This window comes from Anabas testudineus, chromosome 8 (assembly GCF_900324465.2).
Source record: "Anabas testudineus chromosome 8, fAnaTes1.2, whole genome shotgun sequence".
Taxonomy (NCBI): Eukaryota; Metazoa; Chordata; class Actinopteri; order Anabantiformes; family Anabantidae; genus Anabas; species Anabas testudineus.
Window position 1 is genome coordinate 16,356,369 of NC_046617.1, and position 26,068 is coordinate 16,382,436.

Here is a 26,068-nt window from a genome sequence, read left to right on the forward strand (position 1 = left end):
TGCACAGTAATACACAGCAGAGTCTTCAGGCTGCAGATTCTGTCCATTTAGAGTCACTGTGTTGCTGGAAGAGTCTAAATCAATACTGAACTTGTTCTTCAGTGAATCTTTGTAGTATGTGTCATATCCAACACGTGCGGATATAATGAACTCCAGTCCTTTCCCTGCAGGTTGTCTGATCCAAGCTGTGTGGTGGCTACCAACAGAATAAGAGACCTGACAGCTGATGGTCAGACGTTGACCTGGCTGCACAGTCACAGAGGCTGGCTGTGTCAGCCGTTGACACCTCACACCTGTTAAAAGAGAAATGGAAAAGAAATGTTTTGAAACATATAATCAAAAAGAATAAGCGACTTAGACACATGCAGAGAGACTCACGTGATCCAGCTGCCAACAGCAGCAGAAGAGTCACTGACAACATGTTTTTTTGTTTCTTTGAAACAGACGTGCTGTAAACTTCAGTGACAGACTCATGTCAAGTATTTATAGTCCAGTAGCAAAGAACGTCACTGGTTTTGCCTTGAGTAAAATGTGTGGGGCATCAATATTTGTTTAAGTCCATTAATTAATCTTCTGACTTCACTGACATAAAAATCTCGTCTGATCTCCTCTGCTTTATGTTATTTTTATTTTTACACTCAACTTCACTCAACTCAATCAAATTTATAGTGAGGTTTTATTTGTAAACTATTTAAAACTCTACAGAAAAAAAAATTTTTTTTTTTTTTGTAGAATTCACCACATCTTGTAATTATTATGAGGTTATTTAATCGAGTCAAGTGTCAAATCTTCTGCAGCTCAATAATTAAATAAAAAATCTGATCAAAAAAGTAATTTTCAATTCATTTATCAATTATCCTATTAATGTGTGATTTTTGTGGTTGACTGGTTTTTGTACTGGTCTGGTGGTGTTATAAGTGATGTACAGAGTGATAAACCCCTGTGTTCTAGAACTAATATATAAAGCTAATATCAGAATGATGTATGCGAATTAACTTGTTCTTCACAACATTATTTTATTAAAAGTTTCCCAAAATCAGCTCCAGTGCTTTTCATTCGCTCAGTCTGCTCTAACCTGTTTCATAGCTGCCATCAGTGAAAGAATAACCATTCAACTAATTATTTTGTGTTTCTAATGTATTTATCAGCATGAATCCGCTGAAAGTTCCTCACAGGATCCAGCTGTCAGCAGCAGTATCAGAGCTACAGAGAACATGTTGATGTTGAAGCTGAACTGATGTTTGCTCTTCTGTCCTCTCACTTACACACTGACACCTCACATCTTAATGAGGGGACATACAACAACAATTTACATATTCAGTAGTCAGTAAAGTAGCTAATTTATATTTAAATAAATGAAAATGCAAAAGAGGCGTATGGAAATTCAGTCCATGACAAGAACTCTTTAGACTTTAACTGTACTTTGAATAAATAACTAAATTTAATTACAAGCTACTCATTCACTTACTAACACATGATTACATTAATAAATGAGTGTTTGTAATGTTGATGTAAATCAATTACATCTTAGTTGATTTGTTTTCTCAGTTATATGAGTTTAATTGTATTTTTTTATTCTATTTTAATTGTTAATTGTTTTTGTTTCAATGACTCTAATGTTCAGACTATGTGTAGTGGTGTATACCTTGATGACCTAATTTTGTCTAAAATGATCATGTATACATCAGGATCCTTGTTTTAGTTTCTTTATTGTATTTTGGAGACTCTACACCCTTAATACATGCAGTTTGTTTCTAAATAAGTGCATACTAAATTTAAAGATGATTATTGTAGATTTTTGTGCAGCTAAATAACCAACTTCAGTCACTGTGACCCTCGAGCACAATAATAAACAGCAGAATCTTCAGTCTTCAGACTGTTCATCTGCAGATTTGCTGTTGTCTCTGGAGATGGTAAAACGGCCTTGGACTGACTGAGAGTAGGATTTGCTAGTACTGCTACTACCACTATCGTGCCAAGCAATCCACTCCAGTCCTTTTCCAGGAGCCTGTCGGATCCAGTTCATATAGTAGCTATAGATTTTGAAGCCAGAGACTGTACAGGTCAGTGTGTGGGATTCTCCAGGTCTTTTAACCACTGTTTCAGATTGTGTCAGAGTCTGAGCATCAACACCTGTCAATATAAAGAAAATAGTTATCACTTGGTGCTAACAGGCAAATCCTTGAATACAGATTGAATTAAAGATCATTTTCACCTGCCCAGCAGAGAGTTAACAGCAGAAGTCCTGTCCTGTAGTCCATCATGTTAAACTGTGTGACCACTGTTCTCCGTCATTGTCTCTGGAGACAGATAAGTAGAGGTGGAAGGCAACTGAGTTTTGCATGAGCCCCTCCTCACAGGAGGAGTGAAACTGTATGCTGAACTTTTTTATCTTGTTTAATAAACACACTGACTGATCCAACCTGTTCCATAGGTGCCATCAGTCAGAGAATAACCAGAGACCTGACAGGTGATGGTCAAAGACTGTCCAGGCTGCACAACCAGTGAGTCTGGCTGGATGAGATCAATACTGTAGAAACAGAAACTGTATCTGTGGAAACAGAAGTGAGAATTATTTTATAATTGACTGTATCTATTTGCAACATTAATTTGCTGAAAGCTTTCTCTCCGTGAGTCTGGGTGTGAATGTTCTGTCTCTGTATGTCTGCCCTTGTTTTCTGTGGTTTGAATGACTTTGAATTTGGTTAAAAGCTACTGATGAATGAATGTTTAGCAACACTGCACACGTCTTGAAATCATTCATGGTCTGAGGGCTCCTCCTGTGGTGGCTTTATGCTACTGTTCAGGTACTGATGATTTGTGTTACTATGGCTCTCTCTCTCACAGTAATCAGGTATATACGTTCAGAGTCACTGTGTATTATTATTAGTATTATTATTTTGCACAGGCTACTGTGCGTACACAGTAATAAACAGCTGTGTCCTCCAGCTGCAGATTCTGTCCTGTTAATTTCACAGAACTTGTGGCAGTGTATGTGTTGTAATTGAACTTTCTTCAGAGCGTCATTTTGGTATAAGTCTCCATTTCCCCATCGAAGCAAAATCCAGTCCATTGGTTTTCCTTCACAGTGTCTGATCCAACCTGTTGTATAGCTGTCGTCAGTCAGAGAAAACCAGAACTTCTCCTCTTCTTCCTTTAACTTTTCATGAAAGGTTTGGGAGGTGATTGACTTTAAATACATGTGAAAATTTAAAACATAATTTGAAAACAATAATTCAAAAAGTTGGTGTTTGTTGTCTCACACAGCAGATGTGAAGCCAGTTTACCTTCAGTACAGACCAAGAGTTTCCTCATGTCTCCAAGTCTGTACTGGCTTCATGGAACAGATGTTCAGACACTGAGAGGTTTTTGTTCAGCTCTACTGATGGTTTGTGTAACTGTGTGACTCTCTGGCACAGTAATACACAGCAGAGTCTTCAGGCTGCAGAATCTGTCCATTTAGAGTCACTGTGTTGCTGGAAGAGTCTACATCAATACTGAACTTGTTCTTTAGTGAACCTTTGTAGCTGCCAGCTGACAACTAGCTGTAGTTGTCAGCTGTTCACACTTCACACCTGTAGAAGAAAACATGGATCAGTGTAATAACAGTGAACAGTCAGTGTACTGTGATCATACTGTCAGTGTCTCTGTCTCAGTGACACTCACAGGATCCAGCAGCCAGCAGCAGCAGCAGAGCTACAGGGAACATGGTTGGTATTGAAGGTGATCTGATGGGAACTTCTCTTCTTCTGCTCTAACTAACATGACGTCAAGTCTTTATAGCAGACTGGGAGGAAGTTCACTTTGCATACAGAAGAACACCAATGGTTATAAGACAAAAATGAACTGATGTGTTGTAGTCATCGCTTAAAATTGTGTCATGAGCATTTATTTTAATAAATGAAAAGAATTTTCATTTTACAGACAAAATTTGATGAAGTTGAAGTTTTTGTTTTCAATTATTAAAAACAAAGTAGATGAAAGTATTCACATTTCAGTCATGTCATTTTATGACATGATAAATTATATAAATTATGTAAATAAATAAATGTCTACTCTATAAATATTTAACTTTGATAGTTTCTAAATTAGATGACTACAGGTCTGCACAAAAATCAGTCATTTGCTCAATTTCATCATGTGCAGAGACTGTACTAAATTTATTTTATTATTATGTAATCAATTAAAATTTTATTTTATTTTTTTTCCATAAATGCAGAGAAACACTAAAATAATGTAATGATTAATATGTAAATATGTTAATGATTGATGATGATGCCTGTCTGTCAGGTTCATACAAAAGATGATGAGCGTAGGAATAAAGTAGCTATATTAACTTTTTTTTTTATGCTATCTTTACTCAACCCTGCTTTTAAGATCAAATTTCTTTTCCTTATAAATGGTTTAATAGAAAAACATATTAAACCTATTTTAAAATTTAGCAGTTGGTTACAAATGAAGGAGCTTTTGTAAAAATTATTAATCACTTCAGATGCATGTTACAAACTTTGTTCAGCTGAGATCAGAAAAGACTTTTTTTTTTTTTTTGAATCCCAGTAATTATTGTTGTGAATGATATGGGTCAGGTTTTATGAATACAATTAATGCACAAAACTGTTTATGTTCATTAGAAATAAACAAACTAATTACCTAGCAAAAAGGACATAATCAGTTGACTAAGCATGGTAACCACAGGATTTTGTACAGCTGCTCAACCAACTTCAGTCACTGTGAGTCTCTGGCACAGTAATAAACAGCAGAATCTTCAGTTGTCAGACTGCTCATCTGCAGATACACCTGCTTTCTGCTGTTGTCTCTGGAGATGGTAAAACGGCCTTTGACTGACTGAGCGTAGTAGATGTAGCTACTGTCATAAATATAAGCAACCCACTCCAGTCCTTTCCCAGGAGCCTGTCTGACCCAGTGCATGCCATAGCTGCTGAATGTGAACCCAGAGGCTGTGCAGGTCAACATGTGGGATTCTCCAGGTCTTTTAACCACAGGTTCAGATTCTGTCAGAGTCTGAGCATCAACACCTGTAAAGATAAAAACAACAGCAGTCACATACAGTCAGTTGGGAACTGTAAAAAAAAAAAAGGAAGTCAGATGAAGAGGAGTGAAATCTTCACCTGCCCAGCACATAGTTAGAAGCAGCAGTCCTGTCCTATAGTCCATCATGTTAAACTGTGTGTCCACTGTTCTCTATCATCCTCTGTGCAGACAAATAAGTAGAGGCATTTGCTTTGCATTTACTCCACCTCTTCCGGCAGCAGTTCAAGATTGACACTTGGAGATTATAAAGTTTGTCACACTGACATTTATTATTATATTTGTCTAAAATTCCTTTTGTGAAGATGCAGTACCAGCTAGTATTTTTCAGACATTATGTTTATGGTTTATTTATTCCTTTCCACCAAGTGTAACTGATAGTGGTGACTGAATGCTCCAAGCAGAGAATCGTTGTTTTATGGTTGCCAAAGCTAAAAAGTATGTATGTATATAAGCTATGGTATGTTCATGCAGTACATTGGATACCCAAAGTTATACATCAAAGTCACCAAAGCTTTTGCAGCTCATTTCTCTTCTCTCAAGAGGAGATGCTCTTCAGTACAAAACATAAAAACACAACACCAACAAATACACATACACATATACACACACACACACACACACACACACACACAAACACACACACACACACACACACACACACACACAAAACAAAAAGGTCTTGACCAAACTTTAGGTGCTGGTCATGGCAACAGGCCAGAAAAAAGAAAACACGTGACCAAAAAGTAATTAATATTAATAAATTATGGAATCTGAGTTCATTCACATTTTCTTTCAAAGGTCTGGTTATACTTATAACAACTTATTTTATATTATAAGATGTGAGTCCCTATGATCACTGCACAGACCTTTCATCTTTGAGGGTTTTTGCACAGCTGCTCCACTGTCTTTAGTTACTGTGTAATCGAGCACAGAAGTAAACAGCAGAATCTTCAGTTGTCAAACTCCTGATCTCGAGGTACTGAGTGCTGCTGGGAACATCTTGAGAAAAACTGGCACGACTTTGAAAGGAACTGGCATAGGTTGGAGTGACAGTATTTGTGTTTAACCACCCAATCCACTCCAGAGCTTTCCCTGGCTTCTGTCTTATCCAGTTCATAGCATTGCTCATGGTCATGGTATAACCAGACGTGACACATGAAATCCTCACTGTCTCTCCAGGTCTTTTCACCTCCGAGGGAGACTGGTCCAGTTTGATCTCACCCCAAACCCCTGAAATAAAAAAAAATTGTGGTCAGTCTTCATTGAACTTGGATATATTTGACTTTGCATCTACAAGAGAGATTTTCTTACCATGAACAGTAAGTAGAAGTAAACTCCAGGTGAACATATTTTCTAAAGATAACAATTGTGACAGTGATTTTGGGTTAAAGTCTCTCTAATATTTAGAAAGCTGTCAGTTGTTCTGACCAAAATGTTCTGACACTTTCTCTTGCTAGATATTATATAGAAGGGAACATTTGCATAGACCTGCCTTTACATGAGCTGTTGCTCATGTGAATATTTTAATGCCAGATAAAATGGTGCAATCTCTGGAAGCAGATACTGTATTATTGTAAACATACTTCTAAAAAGCCCCCAAAAAAATTGCAGGTGGATATTTGCATCTAATTTACATGAAACTGAAAACAGCTGCAGATGTTTTTCAACACAGGTTTCAACATTAGCTTTACTACCCTCTGAAGGCTTTTTCTCATGACTACAACAGTTTTTATACATTTTAAACCATAGTTTTTCAAAAAAAAACAGTAGCTACAGTACATGTGGACATTAAAAGTTAAATTCTTTCTGGTAGATTTTTTTTTATTTCAACTGTGTGTGCCACCTCCCTATAAAGACAATAGTTGCTCAAATGTAAGATTAAGACACTTTATTAGAATGGAAAAAAAACATTCTGGTAGAAATAAAAGTAAAGATAAACAAAGATAAAAAATAATTAAAAAAAGATAAAAGAAAAGGAGTTAAAAAGAGTCATATTTGTTGTGTCCCTGAGTTCTGTTTACTAAGTATTGACTCATTCAAGTTTATGTTTGTTGGACTTGACAAAAGTAAAAAGTTACAGTAATTCACAGAAGAAGTTTAACTAATCTAAAATATTTTTTAGATTAGTATTTTAATACGTGAAGGGACATTTTTATTCATTATTGACATCTTTACAATCATCTATTAAACTAATCCATGTGAAATGGAACACACAAGATTAGATCATGCAAAATGCTGAAGTAAATAATAACTTTGAATGTTGAGCATCTGATCCTCACAGGAGCCGTGTCAGAGCTACAGAGAACATGATGAAGCTGAAATACTGTGAATTTTTCTCAGAGTGAGGTTAATTTAATAAAATATATATAACTATTTGAGTATTTAATACTTCCATGGACTCCCTCTGCCTTTGACTTTGGGCTTTTACTCTTGTGGATTCATGTTATCACAGTTCAGACACTGAGGGGTTTTTGTTCAGCTCTACTGATGGTTTGTGTTACTGTGGGTGTCTGGCACAGTAATACACAGCAGAGTCTTCAGGCTGCAGATTCTGTCCATTTAGAGTCGCTGTGTTACTGGAAGAGTCTAAATCAATACTGAATTTATTCTTCAGTGAATCTTGGTAGTATGAAGTACTACCAGCTTTCATCCCAATCCACTCCAGTCCTTTCCCTGCAGGCTGTCTGATCCAGGCTGTGTGATAGCTGCCCACAGAATAAGAGACCTGACAGGTGATGGTCAGACGTTGACCTGGCTGCACAGTCACAGAGGCTGGCTGTGTCAGCTGTTCACACTTCACACCTGTAGAACAAAACATGGATCAGTGTAATAACAGTGAACACTCAGTGTACTGTGATCATACTGTCAGTGTCTCTGTCTCAGTGACACTCACAGGATCCAGCAGCCAGCAGCAGCAGCAGAGCTACAGAGAACATGGTTGGTATTGAAGGTGATCTGATGGGAGCTTCTCTTCTTCTGCTCTAACTAACATGAGGTCAAGTCTTTATAGCAGACTGGGAGGAAGTTCACTTTGCATAAAAGGAATTGTTTTTAATCAATGGAACCAGTCAGCAGGACAGAAATAGCTTCAGGCTATTATACATTTAAAAATAAGGTAACAACAACAATATTTATTTTTTCTAACAGAAAAAAATAATAATTTATAGTCGTAGGGCTCCTCCTATGGTGAATTCATGTCACAAGTATTTGGGCACTAAACTGGTGGTTTGTGTTATGGATATAATTTAATCAATTTAACTGCCTTTCAGCTGTTCGCACACATGTTTCCTGCACATGTAAAACTGTAATTTTCTGTTATATTGAGAAATGTCTTTGTCTTGGTTTTGCATCTAAAAGTGAGCATTATTTTTATGATTTATTGATGTATTTTTTATACATATTTTTATACATATACGTGACACATGATATCATCACTGTCTCTCCAGTTCTTTTTACCTCAGAGGGAGACTGGTTCAGTTTGACAACACCCAAAACTTGTAGGTAAAGAAATTGTGGTAGACATTTGCATTTCCTCATTTTTTGAATAAACTCTACCCCTTTAGGAAGGAGAAAACCACATTGGACTTTATAAAGCCAAAATAGAGCTGTTAAAATCAGGCATTATACTGTTTATTAATTATTTTATAAATAAATAGTATAGTAGTGTTATTAATTAAGATAATGGACACATATGTTTATTCCATATGTTCTGACTTTTTAAATGTTTAAATGTTCACTCACAAGAAAAATCCTGAAAAATAAATACATTTGTAAATTGTAAGAGAAAAAAATATTATTTTAGTGTCAGAGGTTAAATAATTATGATCTATTGTCATTTGGTGTTTTAAACATCTAAGCTGAATGTTGACATGAATTATGATTTAAATAAAACATTCTTACTAAAAGTAGCAGAGCAGTACACTAAGACATAACAGATTGTTCCCAAGAGCAGAAGTAGTTTTTGTGTGACTGTCTCTCACTGTGTATCTCTGACACAGAAATATACTGCTGTGTCCTCAGTCTTCAGACTGTAAGATAGACTTTACTTCTGGAATCGTCTCTGGAGATGGTGAATCGACGCTGGACGGACTGGGAGTAACGGATAGGCAAACTTGATGTGCCAATATAAGCAATCCACTCCAGTCCTTTTCCAGGAGCCTGTCTGACCCAAGCCATAGCGTAGCTTTTGAATGTGAATCCAGATGTTGTACAGGTCAGTGTGTGGGATTCTCCAGGTCTTTTATCCACTGGTTCAGATTCTGTCAGAGTCTGACCACAAACACCTGTGAAACCAAAAACAAATACATGTCATGATTAAGTTGGTGGCAAAAATGAAAATAAACCCAATTAAGATCAATTAAACTCTTCACCAGTCCAGCAGAGAGTTGAAAGGAGCAGTACTGTCCTACAGTCCATCATGTTAAACTGTGTGTCCACTGTTCTCTGTCGTCATCTCTGCAGAAAGTTAAGTAGAGGTGTAAAACATCTGTGTTTTGCATTAACTCCTCCTCACAGCTGGATTTGACTTTGATCTCATGTATGGTTTAGTGAAGGCATTATTTCATTAGCAGTGCTGCCTGACTCAGTCTTGAGTGTCAAAATATAATTTGTGCAATGTGATGACAAATCTGTTATTTAAGTTTGTTACCTTCTTTTATAAAGACAATAGTTTACATTTTAAAATTGCAGAAAGCAGTTTTTGAATTAACAATATTTTAACACACAAAAAAACAAAATTAATTTTTTTTAATTAGTTTACATCATTCACCACAACAAAAGACGAAAGTAATAATAAAAGTAATAAAACACAAGAATAAGAAATTGTAAGAAAATAGGTTAGATTTTTTTATAATTACTTTTATATAACTATTTATCCATAAAAGTTTTACAAATATATTGTGCATTATAACAGCTCTTAGATTAGATGTTAGACAATATCAGCCTTTTTGTTTTATTAATAGACCTGAAATTATCTGAGATAATTGCCAATCAGTGGGACTTGTTCTCATGTCTTCACCCTCTGGTGCTTTTACCATCACTGCCACCTGTAGGTTGTAGGTGGAAGAGGAGGTTTTTGTAAAGCCTCCCAGCTTACGTTAAACACTGTGACTCTCTGGCACAGTAATACACAGCAGAGTCCTCTGGCTTCAGGTTGGACAGTCTCAGATGAACCATGCTGTTACTGTCATCTCTACTGATTTCTAAACGTCCTCCCACACTGCTGGCATAAGTGTTTCTGCTGGCATCTGAGTAGCCTTTTCCCTATCCATTCTACTCCTTTTCTTTCAGATTGTCCTCTGGTGAATTTATGTAACAGCTGTATGTAACATGCCAGTTTATCTTGTGGGTGTCTGGCACAGTAATAATAGTAGCATGAGGCTCCAGTGGATTTGTTTTCGTGTAAGGTATCTATTCAATATTTTATTCAATATTACATTTTTTTAATCTGGGGCAGATCAATTTCTGTAACGCAGCAGAAAGTACAGTGTGTCACTCGAATCACACACTTTTCTGTGGAGGCTACTATTTAGATAATCATTATGTATATCATTATATCACATATCACTATATTATATATCTATCATTATATGAAATGTGTGATTAAAACTATGATTCATGCTCTGGGTTGTTTGCATACTGATGCTGATGTTGTATTTCCTTTATTTGTACACTAGCAATTGTTGTGTTTAATGAATATTGTTAAATAATCATACTTCTTTATGGAAATGTTTTATAAATGTACGTAAGAGTGAGACGCTGTCCATGAAAAACAGGTATGGAGAGAAAATAATATATCACTTCAATCTTGGTGCCTCTCAGTCTGCTAACAATTACTGTAGGATTTTGTACAGCTGCTCGGCCAGTTTTAGTCACTGTGACTCTCTGGAACAATAATAAACAGCAGAATCTTCAGTGTTCAGACTGTTCATCTGCAGATACACCTGGTTTCTGTTGTTGTCTCTGGAGATGGTAAAACGGCCTTTGACTGACTGAGAGTAGGAGGTGCTGCCACCACCACTGCTAATGTAAGCAATCCACTCCAGTCCTTTTCCAGGAGCCTGTCTGACCCAGTTCATGTTATGGCTGCTGAATGTGAATCCAGACGCTGTACAGGTCAGTGTGTGGGATTCTCCAGGTCTTTTAACCACTGGTTCAGACTCTGTCAGAGTCTGAGCATCAATACCTGTTAAAACAAAAAGACAAATCCTTGTCATGCAACATGTTGGTCATGAAAATATGTCCAATTAAAATCAGTGAAACTTTGTACCTGCCCAACAGAGAGTTAACAGCAGCAGTCCTGTCTTATAGTTCATCATGTTAAACTGTGTGTCCACTATTCTCTGTCATTGTCTCTGCAGTCAGATAAATAGAGGTGGAAGATGTGAGAGTTTTGCATTGACTCCTCCTCACAGGATGGAACTGTCTTTGAATTTGATGTCATTTAAAGTTTGGTGAATAGATTTTCTACCTTACATATGACATATGATTTATCCTCTGCTTCTGCGCATGCAAGTAATTTCAGGATAATATGTGTCACAATGCCACTATGCGCGGATACCATCCACTCCACTTCTTTCCCTGCAGGCTGTGGGATCCAGCTGCTCACAAAATAAGAGACCTGACAGCTGATGGTCAGACGTTGACCTGGCTGCACAGTCACAGAGGCTGGCTGTGTCAGCTGTTCACACTTCACACCTGTTAAAACCTTTTTTTTAATGATTAATACGATTTCTGTGAAACTGAATGTTTGTGACAGTCTGATGTGAAACATTTGCTGAATACTGACAACAATTTTATTTCAAAATGTAATAGAATCGGGGTAGTTTAAAGAAGATTGTTACTAATTTACTGTTTCAATATAAATTTTAGATTATTCAATAATAAATGAATTCATATTAATTAAAATCAATGATGGCAAATCAATGTGAAGTAAGAGTGTCACTAGGTTTGCACAGAATCACACAGTGAAGCTTCAGTGTTGGTCCAACTGAAGCAAAAAGAAGAATCTTGTCAGTGTTACTTCATGTACAGTACAATATGTCTGCAGACAGTATGTCTTTATTACGCAATATAATGTAACGTGTCTGAATTGTATCTATCTGTTGTGTAGTTTATAACTCATTATTATAAATACAGTGTTTAAACAATTTTAATGTAACTATTAGGTGTAACATTTATAATGCAATTAATTTCTTCTTATTGCAGCTCCGGAATAAGAATTTGACAGAAAAAAAACTATATTATCAGTTGACAACTCAACTGTTTTTTGATAAAACAAATGTAACTGAGATCACAGGTGCTTTAAGGGGTTTCCTCTCTCATTGTTCCCAGGGGGTTGGATTGTTCACAGTGGTGCTTTCACCATCATATTTTAGATCTCTTACTGCCACTTGCAGGTTGTAGGTGGAAAAAGAGGTTTTTGTAAAGCCTCCAAGCTTACATTAAACACTGTGTGTGTTTAGCACAGTAATACACAGCAGAGTCCTCTGGCTTCAGGTTGGACAGTCTCAGATGAACCATGCTGTTACTGTCATCTCTACTGATTTCTAAACGTCCTCTCACACTGCTGGCATAAGTGTTTTTGCTGGCATCTGACCAGCCAACCCCCATCCATTCCAGTGCTTTTCCTGCAGGTTGTCTTATCCAGTGCATAGTACAACAGGTGAATGTGAATCCAGATCCTCTGCAGGAGAGACTCAGAGTCTCTCCAGGCTTTTTCACCACTGAAGTGGAAGGAATGGACTCCATACTCTGACCTGTACAACCTGATAACGAGAAAGAAGAGGAATCATAGAAGAATGTGTTACAGTCATCTGGGAGGTTTTCAGCCATCACTGAATAACCATCAGTTGATGTTATCTGATGTAAGGTAAACTGATAAAAGCCTGGGAACTCACAGGGCAGACAGAAAACAACCAGCAGAAGAGTGAGTGTGTTCATCATCCTGAGGCTGCAGATGTGACCTCTGATGCTCCACACAAAGTATAAGAACAGTCAGCAGGACAGAAGTACAGTGAACAGATAAAGAATTTGCATTTGGTTATTATTGGGAGGGAGTGGTCAGATGTAATATTATATTTGAAAATAGATATAATAAAAATCATATTTTTACTTTTTCTTTTTCTATTTTAAGCATAAAATGAACATAACACAAGGCTTTCTAAAAAAATTTAAGGAAAAAAGAAAGAAGAGAAACAAACAAGTATAAAATACAATTAGTGGTCTTAGGGCGCCTCATGTAACAACTGTTCAGGATATGGGGTGATAGTTTACCTTTTGGGTGTCTGTCGCAATAATAATGGTAGCACGAGGCTGCTAACAGACCTGGCAAATGATGGTCAGCCTTCAACCTGCCTTCACAAATAAAATGGTTTTTCACACGTTTTCAAGTTTTATTCCAGAACATGTAATGCTGTAATTTCCAGTTACTCATATATAGATATGTCATTGTCCTAATATTGCTTCTAAAAGTTTTTTGTTATCATTTTTATTATTGATGTTTTCTTTTGTAAATGATTTAAACAAAATTACCAATTGTATATTTCATATTTAACTATTTGTCAAAGATTTCAGTAGTAATTTTCTTATTGGTGCTGAGTCCATATTGAGAAAAAGAGATATAGTTTTGAAAAGAGCTAGCAGACCTTTAAGTGTTTTCTGTGTTTATCCATCCCATCCACTCCAGAGCTTTTCTTCTCTGGTTACCACAACTTGTCATGGTGTAACCACACGTAACACATGATATCTTTACTGTCTCTGCTGACTCTTACTTACTCTTACTGTCTTTACTTTTGTCAGACGTGTATTTGCAGAAAGAAGGTCACTAATAAACCAAAAATGTGTGTCCATGTATAAAACATTTCTATTGACATCATATATACCAATCATTATCTTATGTTGTGTTATATATCATTATGTGATGTTTGATTAAAACTATGGTTCATGCACTGGGTTTGCATACTGAAGGTGGCGTTTTCCTGTATTTATTCATTAGTGATTATCATTATTGTTCATAATGAAAGCGTTTTATAAATGTACATAAGACTGAGAGGGTGTCCATTAAAAACAGATAAAGAGAGACAACAAGCATTCACGTCAATCTTGCTGCCTCTCAGTCTGCTAACAATTACTGTAGGATTTTGTACAGCTGCTCGGCCAGTTTTAGTCACTGTGAGTCTCTGGCACAATAATAAACAGCACAATCTTCAGTCTTCAAACTGTTCATCTGCAGATACAGCTGGTTTCTGCTGTTGTCTCTGGAGATGGTAAAACGGCCTTTGACCGACTGAGAGTAGTAGATGTAGCTACTGGCACTGCTAATGTAAGCAACCCACTCCAGTCCTTTTCCAGGAGCCTGTCTGACCCAGTGCATGCTGTAGCCACCAAAGTTGAATCCAGACGCTGTACAGGTCAGTCTGTGGGATTCTCCAGGATTTTTAACGGCCGGTTCAGATTCTGTCAGAGTCTGACTATCACCACCTGTCAAAATGACAACATCAATTCAACTGTTAAGTGAATAATGAGTCATAGTAAGATCAACAAAACTGTTGGTGACAGAAAATGTAAAATTCTGATCTGTGAATATTTTCACCTGCCCAGCAGAGAGTTACCAGCAGCAGTCCTGTCCTATAGTCCATCATGTTAAACTGTGTGTCCACTGTTCTCTGCCACTGCCCCTGCAGTTAGTTAAATAAAGGCTAGAAGATATGAGAGTTTGCATTGACTCCTCCTCACAGTATGGAACTGGCTCATTTGCTTTTTCGGGTATGGAATTTTTTACTTTACATATGACATATGTTCAAAACTCTGTCTTGAACATTTCAGTATATTTTCTGAAACAGGTTGAGAAATATTTTAGGTCTCTTGTTCCTCAATAACTTATCAATTTTAATATATGCTTTAAGTGAGATGCATCAAGGGCAAGAGAGTTGAGCCAGAATCTATCAAGTAAAACAAACGCAAAAAAATAAAGAAAGTCCTATTTTATTATCAAAGTAAAAAAGATGGACAATAAGTATATATGTTGTAAGGATACTATTATGTGTGTTTGACTTCACAAAAGTAGTTTATAAAAGTGATCTAGCTTAATTTAAATGTTTGGCTTGTGTCTTTTTTTAATTGTTTCCCCCTGACACACAGTCAGTCAAAGCACAGTGAGACTCATTTGATAAAATCATGACACATGACTTAATATTTTCCATTCCTATGTTACTGGAAGAATCTGAGGTGATACTGAACCTATTCTTTAGTGAATCTTTGTAGTATGTTGCATATCCAATACGTCTTCTTCCAAAAGAAAACATGGTTAATGTCGAGTCTGATGTGTTGTGAACTCCACTATGTTTAATGTGAATATGACCATGAATCCTGGACAATGGTATCAAGTTAAAATCATTAACCACAACAAAGTGCAGCCATGGAAATAAAAGCAGCAGCACAGTCAGCAATGTTAATATTCTATGAATTATGTTTGAAGTGTGTATTGTACTGTAAGTTTTAAAAACCTAATAAAACATCAAGGTTGTTGAAATTGCATGAGAAAATAAAAACTAATTTTACAGTTTCAAAATCATATGTTAAGAATGAAGTTTTACTTTACAAAACAATAAAGAACATAAAGCTATATTTCACTCGATGATTTTGAGGTCAGTTCTGAATATTGTTTACATTCATTTTTTCCTCTGGCACTGGTTTTATGAATGTATGTGACACAGGGGCAAGTGTCCATTAAAACAAACAACAATAAACAAAATATGCAATTCATTAATAATGTCTACTCTAAGATTTTTTACAGCTTCTTAACCAACTTCAGTCACTGTGGGTGTCGAGCACAATAATAAACAGCAGAATCTTCCGTCTTCAAACTGTTCATCTGAAGATACAGCTGGTTTCTGTTGTTGTCTGTGGAGATGGTAAAACGGCCTTTGACTGACTGAGAGTAGTAGATGTAGCCACTATCATATCTGATATAAGCAATCCACTCCAGTCCTTTTCCAGGACCCTGTCTGACCCAGTGCATACTGTAGCCACCAAAGTTGAATCCAGACGCTGTACAGGTTAGTCTGTGGGATTCTCCAGGCTTTTTAACAGCCGGTTCAGATTCTGTCAGAGTCTGACTATCACAACCTGTCAAAATGACAACATCAATTCAACTGTTAAGTGAATAATGAGTCATAGTAAGATCAACAAAATTGTTGGTGACAGAAAATGCAGAATTCTGATCTGTGAATATTTTCACCTGCCCAGCAGAGAGTTACCAGCAGCAGTCCTGTCCTATAGTCCATCATGTTAAACTGTGTGTCCACTGTTCTCTGCCATTGCCTCTGCAGTTAGTTAAATAAAGGCTAGAAGATATGAGAGTTTGCATTGACTCCTCCTCACAGTATGGAACTGGCACCTTTGCTTTTTAGTGTATAGATTTTTTTACTTTACATGTGACATATGTTCAAAACTCTTTCTTGAACATTTCAAAATATTTTCTGCAACAGGATGAGAAATATTTTAAGTCTCTTGTTCCTCAATAACTTATCAATTTTAATATATGCTTGAAGTGAGATGCATGAAAGGCAAGAGAGTTGAGCAGGAATCTATCCAGTAAAACAAGAGCAAAAAAATAAAGAAAGTCCTATTTTATTATTAAAGTCAAAAAGATGGACAATAAGTATATATGTTGTAAGGATACTATTATGTTTGTTTGACTTCACAAAAGTAGTTTATAAAAGTGATCTAGCTTAATTTAAATGTTTGGCTTGTGTCTTTTTTGAATTGTTTCCCCCTGACACACAGTCAGTCAGTTTTATGAATGTATGTGACACAGGGGCAAGTGTCCATTAAAACAAACAACAACAAACGATAAACAAAATATGCAATTCATTAATAATGACTACTGTAAGATTTTGCACAGCTTCTTAACCAATTTCAGACACTGTGGGTGTCGAGCACAATAATAAACAGCAGAGTCTTCCATCTTCAGACTGTTCATCTGCAGATACACCTGCTGTTTGCTGTTGTCTCTGGAGATGGTAAAACGACCTTTGACTGACTGAGAGTAGTAGATGTTAGCACTATCATATCTGATATAAGCAACCCACTCCAGTCCTTTTCCAGGACCCTGTCTGACCCAGTGCATGCTGCGGTCACTAAAGGTATACCCAGATCCAGTACAGGTCAGTCTGTGGGATTCTCCAGGTCTTTTAACCACTGGTTCAGATTGTGTCAGAGTCTGAGAATCAGCTCCTGTCAAGATGAAAACAAAACAGTCAAATAAATTCAGCAGCACAAATTAAATCTGTGACAGAACAAGATCAACATAATCTCCACCTGCGCAGCAGATTGTTAACAGCAGAAGTCCTGTCCTGTAGTCCATCATGCTAAACTCTGTGTCAACTGTTCTCTATCATCATCTTGTAGACACATAAGTAGAGATGAACAACATCTACATTTTGCATTGTCTCCTCCTCTTAGGACGCAGTTTGGATTTTAATTTCAGTTTTGACTGCTTGTGCAATGTTTTAATGGCAGGCATTTAAACTTTTATTGATTTAAATAGGGTATGTTCTGTACATGTACATACCATTAAAATACGTTTACTCTAATCTACTGAACTTTATATTGGACAATTTCAAAATGTTGTCACTGTTGAAAACCATTTCAATGGAGCTATAAAGTGTAAATTTCATATGTAGCTTTTCATAATGATTTTGACAAATGTAACACGTTTTCTTCATTTTCTTTGAAGGTTTATTATTTTATAGCATACAGTTTGTTTTGCCCTGTGTTGATTTCCACACCACTTTTCCTTCTGGCTTTAAATTCTTCTTCAACATCAGCTGAATAAACTTCACTACCGCTACAACTCATTTGCTCAATCAAACAATTTGTTTCCCAAGTTTAATAGTAAAAATATAAAATAATACATGTTTATTAGCTGTGTATGAGACAACAAAACTTATACAAGCATAAATGGGGAAAATCTCTTTGTTTTAACAAACTACAGATGAGGTTTCTTCCTCTAAAGGGATTTTTTTTTGTCGCCTAGTGCTGATCAAGTGGGGTTGTTGGGTTTTCTACATAATGTTACTTTCATTGTCTCTCTTTAGAGAAAATTGTTCCAATCTATAAGAGAAATTGTGGCACAAACCTCAAACCATCACATCCATGTCACAAAATATTTAACAAAAACAACAACAACAACAACAAATCCTGCTTATAATAACCTATGTTTCATTAACTCATTCATAATTCAACACAAAAGTCAAAGACAAACATGTTTTACACCAGCCGCTCCCTATCCATTCCAGTGCTTTTCCTGCAGGTTGTCTTATCCAGAGCATAACACAACAGCTAAATGTGAAACCAGATCCCCTGCAGGAGAGACTCAGAGTCTCTCCAGGCCTTTTCGACACTGAAGTGGAGGAAATGGACTCCATACTCTGACCTGTACAACCTGATGACAAGAAAGAAAATAATGTGTTACAGTCATCTGGGAGGTCTTCAGGTCACTGACTGCTGTTATTTGATATAAGGTAAACTAATAAAAGCAGGAGAACTCACAGGGCGGAGAGAAAACAACCAACAGAAGAGTGAGTATGTTTATCATCTTGAGGCTGCAGATGAGACCTCTGATGATCCACATAAAGTATAAGAACAGTCAGCAGGACAGAAGTACACAGTGAACAGATAAAAAATTTGCATTTGGCTGTTATAGGGAGGGAGTGGCACTTCTCCATCAATGTCAGATGTAATATTACATCAAGAATAGACATAATAAAAATTATATGTTATATTTTTAAGTGTTAAGTATTTTAAGCATAAAACACAACCCACACAGGCTTTCTAAAAAAATGTAAGGAAGAAAGAAAAGAAACAAACAAGTACAAAATACCATTAGTAGTCTTAGAGTGCCTCCTCTGGTGAATTTATGCAAGAACTTTTTAGGCTATGGGGTGATAGTTTACCTAAATTTCATATTTAGCTATTTGTTGAAGATTTCAGTAGTAATTTATTTATTTATTGGTGCTGAATCCATATTGATAGAAAGAGATATAGTTTTGAAAAGAGCTAGCAGAGCTTAAAGTGTTTTCTGTGTTTATCCACAACATTCATTCCAGAGTTTTTCTTCTCTGGTTACCACAACTTGTCATGGTGAAACCAGACGTGACACATGATACCCTTACTGTCTCTCCTGTCTCTTACTGTCTAGTTACTTTTGTGAGATGTGTATTTGCAGAAAGAAGGTCACTAATGAACCCAAATTGTGTGTCCATATATAAAACATTTATTTCTACTAATATCATTATCTTTTGTTATATTATATATCATTATGTGTGATGTCTGATTAAAACTATGGTTCATGCACTGGGTTGTTTGCATACTGAAGATGGCGTTTTCCTGAATTTATACAATAGTGATTATCGTTATTGTTTCATGAATGTACATAAGAGTGAGAGGGTGTCCATCAAAAACAGGTAAAGAAAGAAAACAAGCATTCACGTCAATCTTGCTGCCTCTCAGTCTACTAAGAACTACTGTAGGATTTTTGTACAGCTGCTCGGCCAGTTTCAGTCACTGTGAGTGTCGAGCACAGTAATAAACAGCAGAGTCTTCAGTTTTCAAACTGTTCATCTGCAGATACAGCTGGTTTCTGCTGTTGTCTCTGGAGATGGTAAAACGGCCTTGGACCGACTGAGAGTAGTAGATGTAGCTACTGGCACTGCTAATGTAAGCAACCCACTCCGGTCCTTTTCCAGGAGCCTGTCTGACCCAGTGCATGCTGTAGCCACCAAAGTTGAATCCAGACGCTGTACAGGTCAGTCTGTGGGATTCTCCAGGATTTTTAACGGCCGGTTCAGATTCTGTCAGAGTCTGACTATCACCACCTGTCAAAATGACAACATCAATTCAACTGTTAACTGAAAAATTAGTTATAGTAAGCTCAGCAAAACTGTTGGTGACAGAAAATGTAAAATTCTGATCTGTGAATATTTTCACCTGCCCAGCAGAGAGTTACCAGCAGCAGTCCTGTCCTATAGTCCATCATGTTAAACTGTGTGTCCACTGTTCTCTGCCATTGTCTCTGCAGTCAGATAAATAAAGGGTAGAAGATATGAGAGTTTTGCATTGACTCCTCCTCACAGTATGGAACTGGCTCATTTGCTGTTGGTGAATAGATTTATTACCTTACATGTGACATACAGTATGTTCAAAACTCTTTCTTGAACTTTCCGTATATTTTCTGCAACAGGATAATAAATATTTTAAGTCTCCTGTTCCTCAATAACTTAATTAAATTAATTTTAATATATGCTTTAGGTGAGAACATAGGATTATTTTGCAATAAGCAACAGAAACAGGAAATGTTATTTATACACTTTTTTTATTGGATCATACAATGTTCATGCATCAAAGGCAAGAGAGTCCAGCAGGAATCTCTAAATATATAAATATAAATAAATAGATAGATAGATAGATAGATAGATAGATAGATAGATAGATAGATAGATAGATAGATAGATAGATAGATAGATAGATAGATAGATAGATAGATAATCTTGGCAAGTGATACAGTTACAGCTGATTGTTCCCAAATGGTGGTAAAGAGCAGAAGTAGTTTTTGTATGATGTGGAAGACGTCTGAGTTTTGCATTGACTCCTCCTCACAATATAGGAAATTTAAAAAGAGATTTAACTTGGATCTCAGTTATAGTTTGGTGTTACGTTTTGTCCAGGTGTCCTTCATCAGAATTTAGCAAGTAATATTTGTTCAGTATAAACTCAGAGTTAATGTTACTTTCATTGTCTCTCTTTAGAGACAATTGTCCCAATCTAAAAGGGAAATTTTGGCACAAACCTCAAACCATCACATCCATGTCACAACATATTTAACATCAACAAGAAATCCTGCTCTTATTAACCCATGTTTCCTTAACTCATTCATAATTTTGTTGTCAAAGACTAGCATGTTTTACACTGACTCCACCTCAGACAGATAAAATTGTGTTTGTCAGAGTTAACAGAAATAGATCACAGAAGCTATTTACCTAATCCAATATATTCACTTCTATGTTTTCCAATACACAAAGTGGCATTAAATGTTGTGATTAGATATCTTATCATCTTAATAATAATTTACAGGCAATACAATATAGAATTGTACTTGAATAGGTCCAAATGAGATTAGATTTACTTTTTATGTATCAATGCTTACATTTCTTTTTTGAAAGAAGGACACAGAATAACAAATGCTTCTATGAATTAGTGTAAACATTAGCAGTAAGAAAAACACATTCTTGGAAAGATGCCTTTATTGCATTATTGAATGTTAGCATGATTATTCTGTACAATGACAGATCATTACATATTACTTTTTCATTGCTTGATATTTATAGCACTGTCTGAAATCATTCATGGTCTGAGGGCTCCTCCTCTGGTGGATTCATGTTACAACTGTTCAGACACTGAGGGGTTTTTGTTCAGCTCTACTGATGGTTTGTGTTACGGTGCGGGTCTCTGGCACAGTAATACACAGCAGAGTCATCAGGCTGCAGATTCTGTCCATTTAGAGTCACTGTTTTGCTGGAAGAGTCTAAATCTATACTGAATTTGCTCTTTAGTGATTCCTTGATGTATATGGATGAATCTCCAGTATATTTGCCACAAGTCCACTCCAGTCCTTTCCCTGCAGGCTGTCTGATAAAATGTGTGCGATAGCTGCCCAAAGAATAAGAGACCTGGCAGGTGATGGTCAGACTCTGACCTGGCTGCACAGTCACAGAGGCTGGCTGTGTCAGCTGTTCACACTTCACACCTGGTAAAAGTAGAAAAGATTTTCAGTCAAAACATCAAGTTTCTCTGCATACAATGAACAGCAGACAAATCCAGAGAGACTCACAGGATCCAGCTGCCAACAGCAGCAGCAGAGCTACACAAAACATGGTTTATGGTCAAACTGATGTGCTGTGAACTCCACTGACAGTCGGATGTGGAACTTTTATAGCTCACTAACAAAGCAGATTACTGAGTTTGCATACGATCAAAGCATAAAGTGGAGTCACTATAAAAACCCCTTACAGTTTTTATTACAACTGCAGATAAAAACAGGCCTGAAAATACCCTCTGACTTATCTATTTTTTAATTTTCATTTACAGAAGTGAAACAACTACTAATAGTACTACAAATAATATTACAAATTTTTTTGGCAGGCAGAGTCAGAAAAATCCAAAATAAGTCAGTCCAAGAGAAACGATGGATAGGGTCCGGGAGTTGAGAACAGATTATCTGGCAGGGAAGAAAGGTGAGCAGGCCTGTATATGTAGTGTGGGGGAAACCAGGTGAAACCAGATCAATTAGGTGAGTGAAGGAAAGGAGGGACTGAAGTAGGGAGGAGGAAACAGGAAGTTGTCAAAATAAGGGCACTGGGGAAATACAGGAAGCACCGAGGCTCGAATCATGACAGATATGATATGATATGATATGATATGATATGATATGATATGATATGATATGATATGATATGATATGATATGATATGATATGATATTTATTACATTTTATTATATGTTGACTTTGGTCAATGCACTGGGTTGTTTGCATACTGAAGATAACACATTTTCTTTAATCATACACCAGTGTGTTTTTCCCCTATTTTATACAGTAGTTATTGTTGTGTTTAATGTTTATTGTTAAATAATCATATTTCTTTATGGAAAGGTTTTATGAATTTGTGTAATTGAGTGTCTGCTAACAGTCCTCAGTCTGCTAAGAATTACAGTAGGATTTTGTACAGTTGCTTGGTCAGTTTCAGTCACTGTGACTCTCGAGCACAGTAATAAACTGCAGAATCTTCAGTTTTCAAACTGTTCATCTGCAGATACACCTGATCTCTGCTGTTGTCTCTGGAGATGGTAAAACGGCCTTGGACTGACTGAGAGTAGTAGATGTTAGCACTATCATGTCTGATATAAGCGACCCACTCCAGTCCTTTTCCAGGAGCCTGTCTGACCCAGTGCATGCTGTAGCCAACAAAGTTTAATCCAGACGCTGTACAGGTCAGTCTCTGGGATTCCCCAGGCTTTTTAACGGCCGGTTCAGATTCTGTCAGTGTCTGACCATCAACACCTGTCATAAATGACAACATCAATTCAACTGTAAACTGAAAAATGAGTCTCAGTGAGATCAGCAAAAATGTAAATGTAAAAAAATGTAAAATTCTAATCTGTAAATATATTTTCACATGCCCCAGCAGATAGTTAACAGCAGAAGTCCTGTCCTGTAGTCCATCGTGCTAAACTGTGTGTCCACTGTTCTCCATTATCATCTTGTAGACACATAAGTAGAGATGAACAACATCTACATTTTGCATTGTCTCCTCCTCTCAGGACGCAGATTGGATTTTTCATTCAGTTTTTAATGCTTTCGCAATCTTTCAATGGCAGCCATTTAAACTTTTATTGATCTAAGTAGGGTATGTTTTGTACATGTACATACCATTAACATACATTTACTCTAGTCTACTGTACTTTATATTGGACAATTTCAAAATGTTGTCACTGTTGAAAACCATTTAAATTGAACTATAAAGTGTAAATTTCATATGTAGCTTTTCCTAATGATTTTGACAAATTTAACAAGTTTTCTTCATTTTCTTTGAAGGTTTATTATTTTATAGCATACATATTGTATTGCCCTGTGTTGATTTCCACACCACTTTTCCTTCTGGCTTTAAATTCTTCTTCAACATCAGCTGAATAAACTTCACTACCGCCACAACTCATTTGCTCAATCAAACAATTTGTTTCCCAAGTTTAATAATAAAAATAGAAAATAATACATGTTTATAAGCTTTTTATGAGACAATTAAACCTATAAAAACATAAATGGGGAAAGTCTCTTTGTTTTAACAAACTACAGATGAGGTTTCTTCCTCTAAAGGGAGTTTATTGTCGCCTAGTGCTGATCAATTGGGGTTGTTGGGTTTTCTACATAGTTGTATATACAGTAATATTTGTAAGTTCCTAAAACCTAAACACTGTAAAGTGCCTTGAGATGACTTTTTGTTGTGATTGAGTGCAATATAAATAGATAAATGGAAAGATGGATAGATAGCTAGATAGATCATCTGTAGATGAATAGTTTGAGTTTACTGCTGGAGTTGTCTCTAGAGATGGTGAATCTACCCTGGACTGACTGGGAGTAAGAGATTGGAGAACTATCTGTGTCTATAAAAGCAATCTACTGCATGACATGGTCTGAGGGCTCCTCCTCTGGTGGATTCATGTTACAACTGTTCAGAGACTGAGGGGTTTTTGTTCAGCTCTACTGATGGTTGGTGTTACTGTGACTCTCTGGCACAGTAATACACAGCAGAGTCTTCAGGCTGCAGATTCTGTCCATTTAGAGTCACTGTTTTGCTGGAAGAGTCTAAATCTATACTGAATTTGTTCTTTAGTGATTCTTTGATGAATGTGGATGAATCTCCAGTATATTTTCCACAGGTCCACTCCAGTCCTTTCCCTGCAGGCTGTCTGATAAAATGTGTTCGATAAGTGCTCAAAGAATAAGAGACCTGACAGGTGATGGTCAGACGTTGACCTGGCTGCACAGTCACAGAGGCTGGTTGTGTCAGCTGTTCACACTTCACACCTGTTTAAAAAGTAGAAAAGATTTTCAGTCAACAAATGAAGTTTCTCTGCATACAATGAACAGCAGACAAATCCAGAGAGACTCACAGGATCCAGCTGCCAACAGCAGCAGCAGAGCTACAGAGAACATGGTTTATGGTCAAACTGATGTGCTGTGAACTCCACTGACAGTCGGATGTGGAGCTTTTATAGCTGACTAACAAAGCAGATTGCTGAGTTTGCATATGTGCAAAGGAAAATGTCTAGTCACTAGAAAAGTCTGTTCAGTTTTATTATATCTGCAAATAAGAACAGGCCTGGAAATACCTTCTGACTTAGTCATGTTTTAATTTACACTTACAGAAGTGAAACAACTACTAATATTACTACTAATATAAAAGTTAATTATTCAAATTTACTTTTACTAAATTTATTACCTACATTCTATTTGCAACACTATCTCCAAAAAATTATGTCCTGGTACAACTAGACACAGCAAATGTAGTCATATTAGAATTATGTTGTCATTCAATAGATATATAAAGTCTGTGCACAGAAGTAAACAGAAGAATGTTTTGGTGTCAAGTCTGTTTATTTGTTCATAATTATTTTTTATCTAGGACTGGTTTTATGAATGTATGTGACACATTTGATTTCATTAATAATGTCTACTGTAGGATTTTGTACAGCATCTTAACCAACTTCAGTCACTGTGGGTGTCGAGCACAATAATAAACAGCAGAATCTTCCGTCTTCAAACTGTTCATCTGCAGATACAGCTGGTTTCTGCTGTTGTCTCTGGAGATGGTAAAACGACCTTGGACTGACTGAGAGTAGTACGTATCACTACTATCATATCTGATAAAAGCAACCCACTCCAGTCCTTTTCCAGGAGCCTGTCTGACCCAGTGCATGCTGTGGTCACTAAAGGTATACCCAGATCCAGTACAGGTCAGTGTGTGGGATTCTCCAGGTCTTTTAATCACTGGTTCAGATTGTGTCAGAGTCTGAGAATCAGCTCCTGTCAAGATGAAAACAAAACACTCAAATCAATTCAGAAGCACAAGTCAAATCTGTGACAGAACAAGATAAACATAATCTCCACCTGCCCAGCAGATAGTTAACAGCAGAAGTCCTGTCTTGCAGTACATCATGCTAAACTTTATGTTCACTGTTTTCTATCATCATCTTGTAGACACATAAGTAGAGGTGAACAACATCTTCATTTTGCATTTACTCCTCCTCTCAGGAAGCAGATTGGATTTTACATTCAGTTGGTAAGGCTTGTGCGACATGTTTTATTGCAGTCATCAAAATTCCTTGCTTTAAGATACCACTTATACTTATCATCTTATCATCTACACAGCAATTTAAAAACATTCTTGTAATGAATGTA

At 36.6% G+C, this 26,068-nt stretch overlaps 8 gene segments (V, D, J or C); all 8 read right to left on the reverse strand.

Annotated features, from left to right (window-relative positions):
• Positions 1-421, reverse strand: LOC117152898 (the record flags this gene model as incomplete). The annotated part of the segment is given in 2 exon segments: positions 1-293; positions 379-421. Coding segments are annotated over 2 exon segments (336 nt in total), but the record flags the coding sequence as incomplete, so codon positions are not given.
• Positions 422-4,725: 4,304 nt separating this feature from the next.
• Positions 4,726-5,185, reverse strand: LOC113149935. The segment is given in 2 exon segments: positions 4,726-5,036; positions 5,130-5,185. Coding segments are annotated over 2 exon segments (360 nt in total).
• Positions 5,186-7,549: 2,364 nt separating this feature from the next.
• Positions 7,550-8,023, reverse strand: LOC113151387. The segment is given in 2 exon segments: positions 7,550-7,854; positions 7,946-8,023. Coding segments are annotated over 2 exon segments (348 nt in total).
• Positions 8,024-12,489: 4,466 nt separating this feature from the next.
• LOC113157615 lies at positions 12,490-13,017 on the reverse strand. The segment is given in 2 exon segments: positions 12,490-12,818; positions 12,951-13,017. Coding segments are annotated over 2 exon segments (375 nt in total).
• A 1,201-nt stretch (positions 13,018-14,218) lies between these two features.
• On the reverse strand, positions 14,219-14,704 carry LOC113157621. The segment is given in 2 exon segments: positions 14,219-14,532; positions 14,645-14,704. Coding segments are annotated over 2 exon segments (363 nt in total).
• A 2,232-nt stretch (positions 14,705-16,936) lies between these two features.
• Positions 16,937-17,429, reverse strand: LOC113157629. The segment is given in 2 exon segments: positions 16,937-17,289; positions 17,374-17,429. Coding segments are annotated over 2 exon segments (402 nt in total).
• A 2,188-nt stretch (positions 17,430-19,617) lies between these two features.
• On the reverse strand, positions 19,618-20,103 carry LOC113157638. The segment is given in 2 exon segments: positions 19,618-19,931; positions 20,044-20,103. Coding segments are annotated over 2 exon segments (363 nt in total).
• A 1,427-nt stretch (positions 20,104-21,530) lies between these two features.
• On the reverse strand, positions 21,531-24,848 carry LOC113157647. The segment is given in 2 exon segments: positions 21,531-21,859; positions 24,781-24,848. Coding segments are annotated over 2 exon segments (372 nt in total).
• Between the last annotated feature and the right edge of the window lie 1,220 nt (positions 24,849-26,068).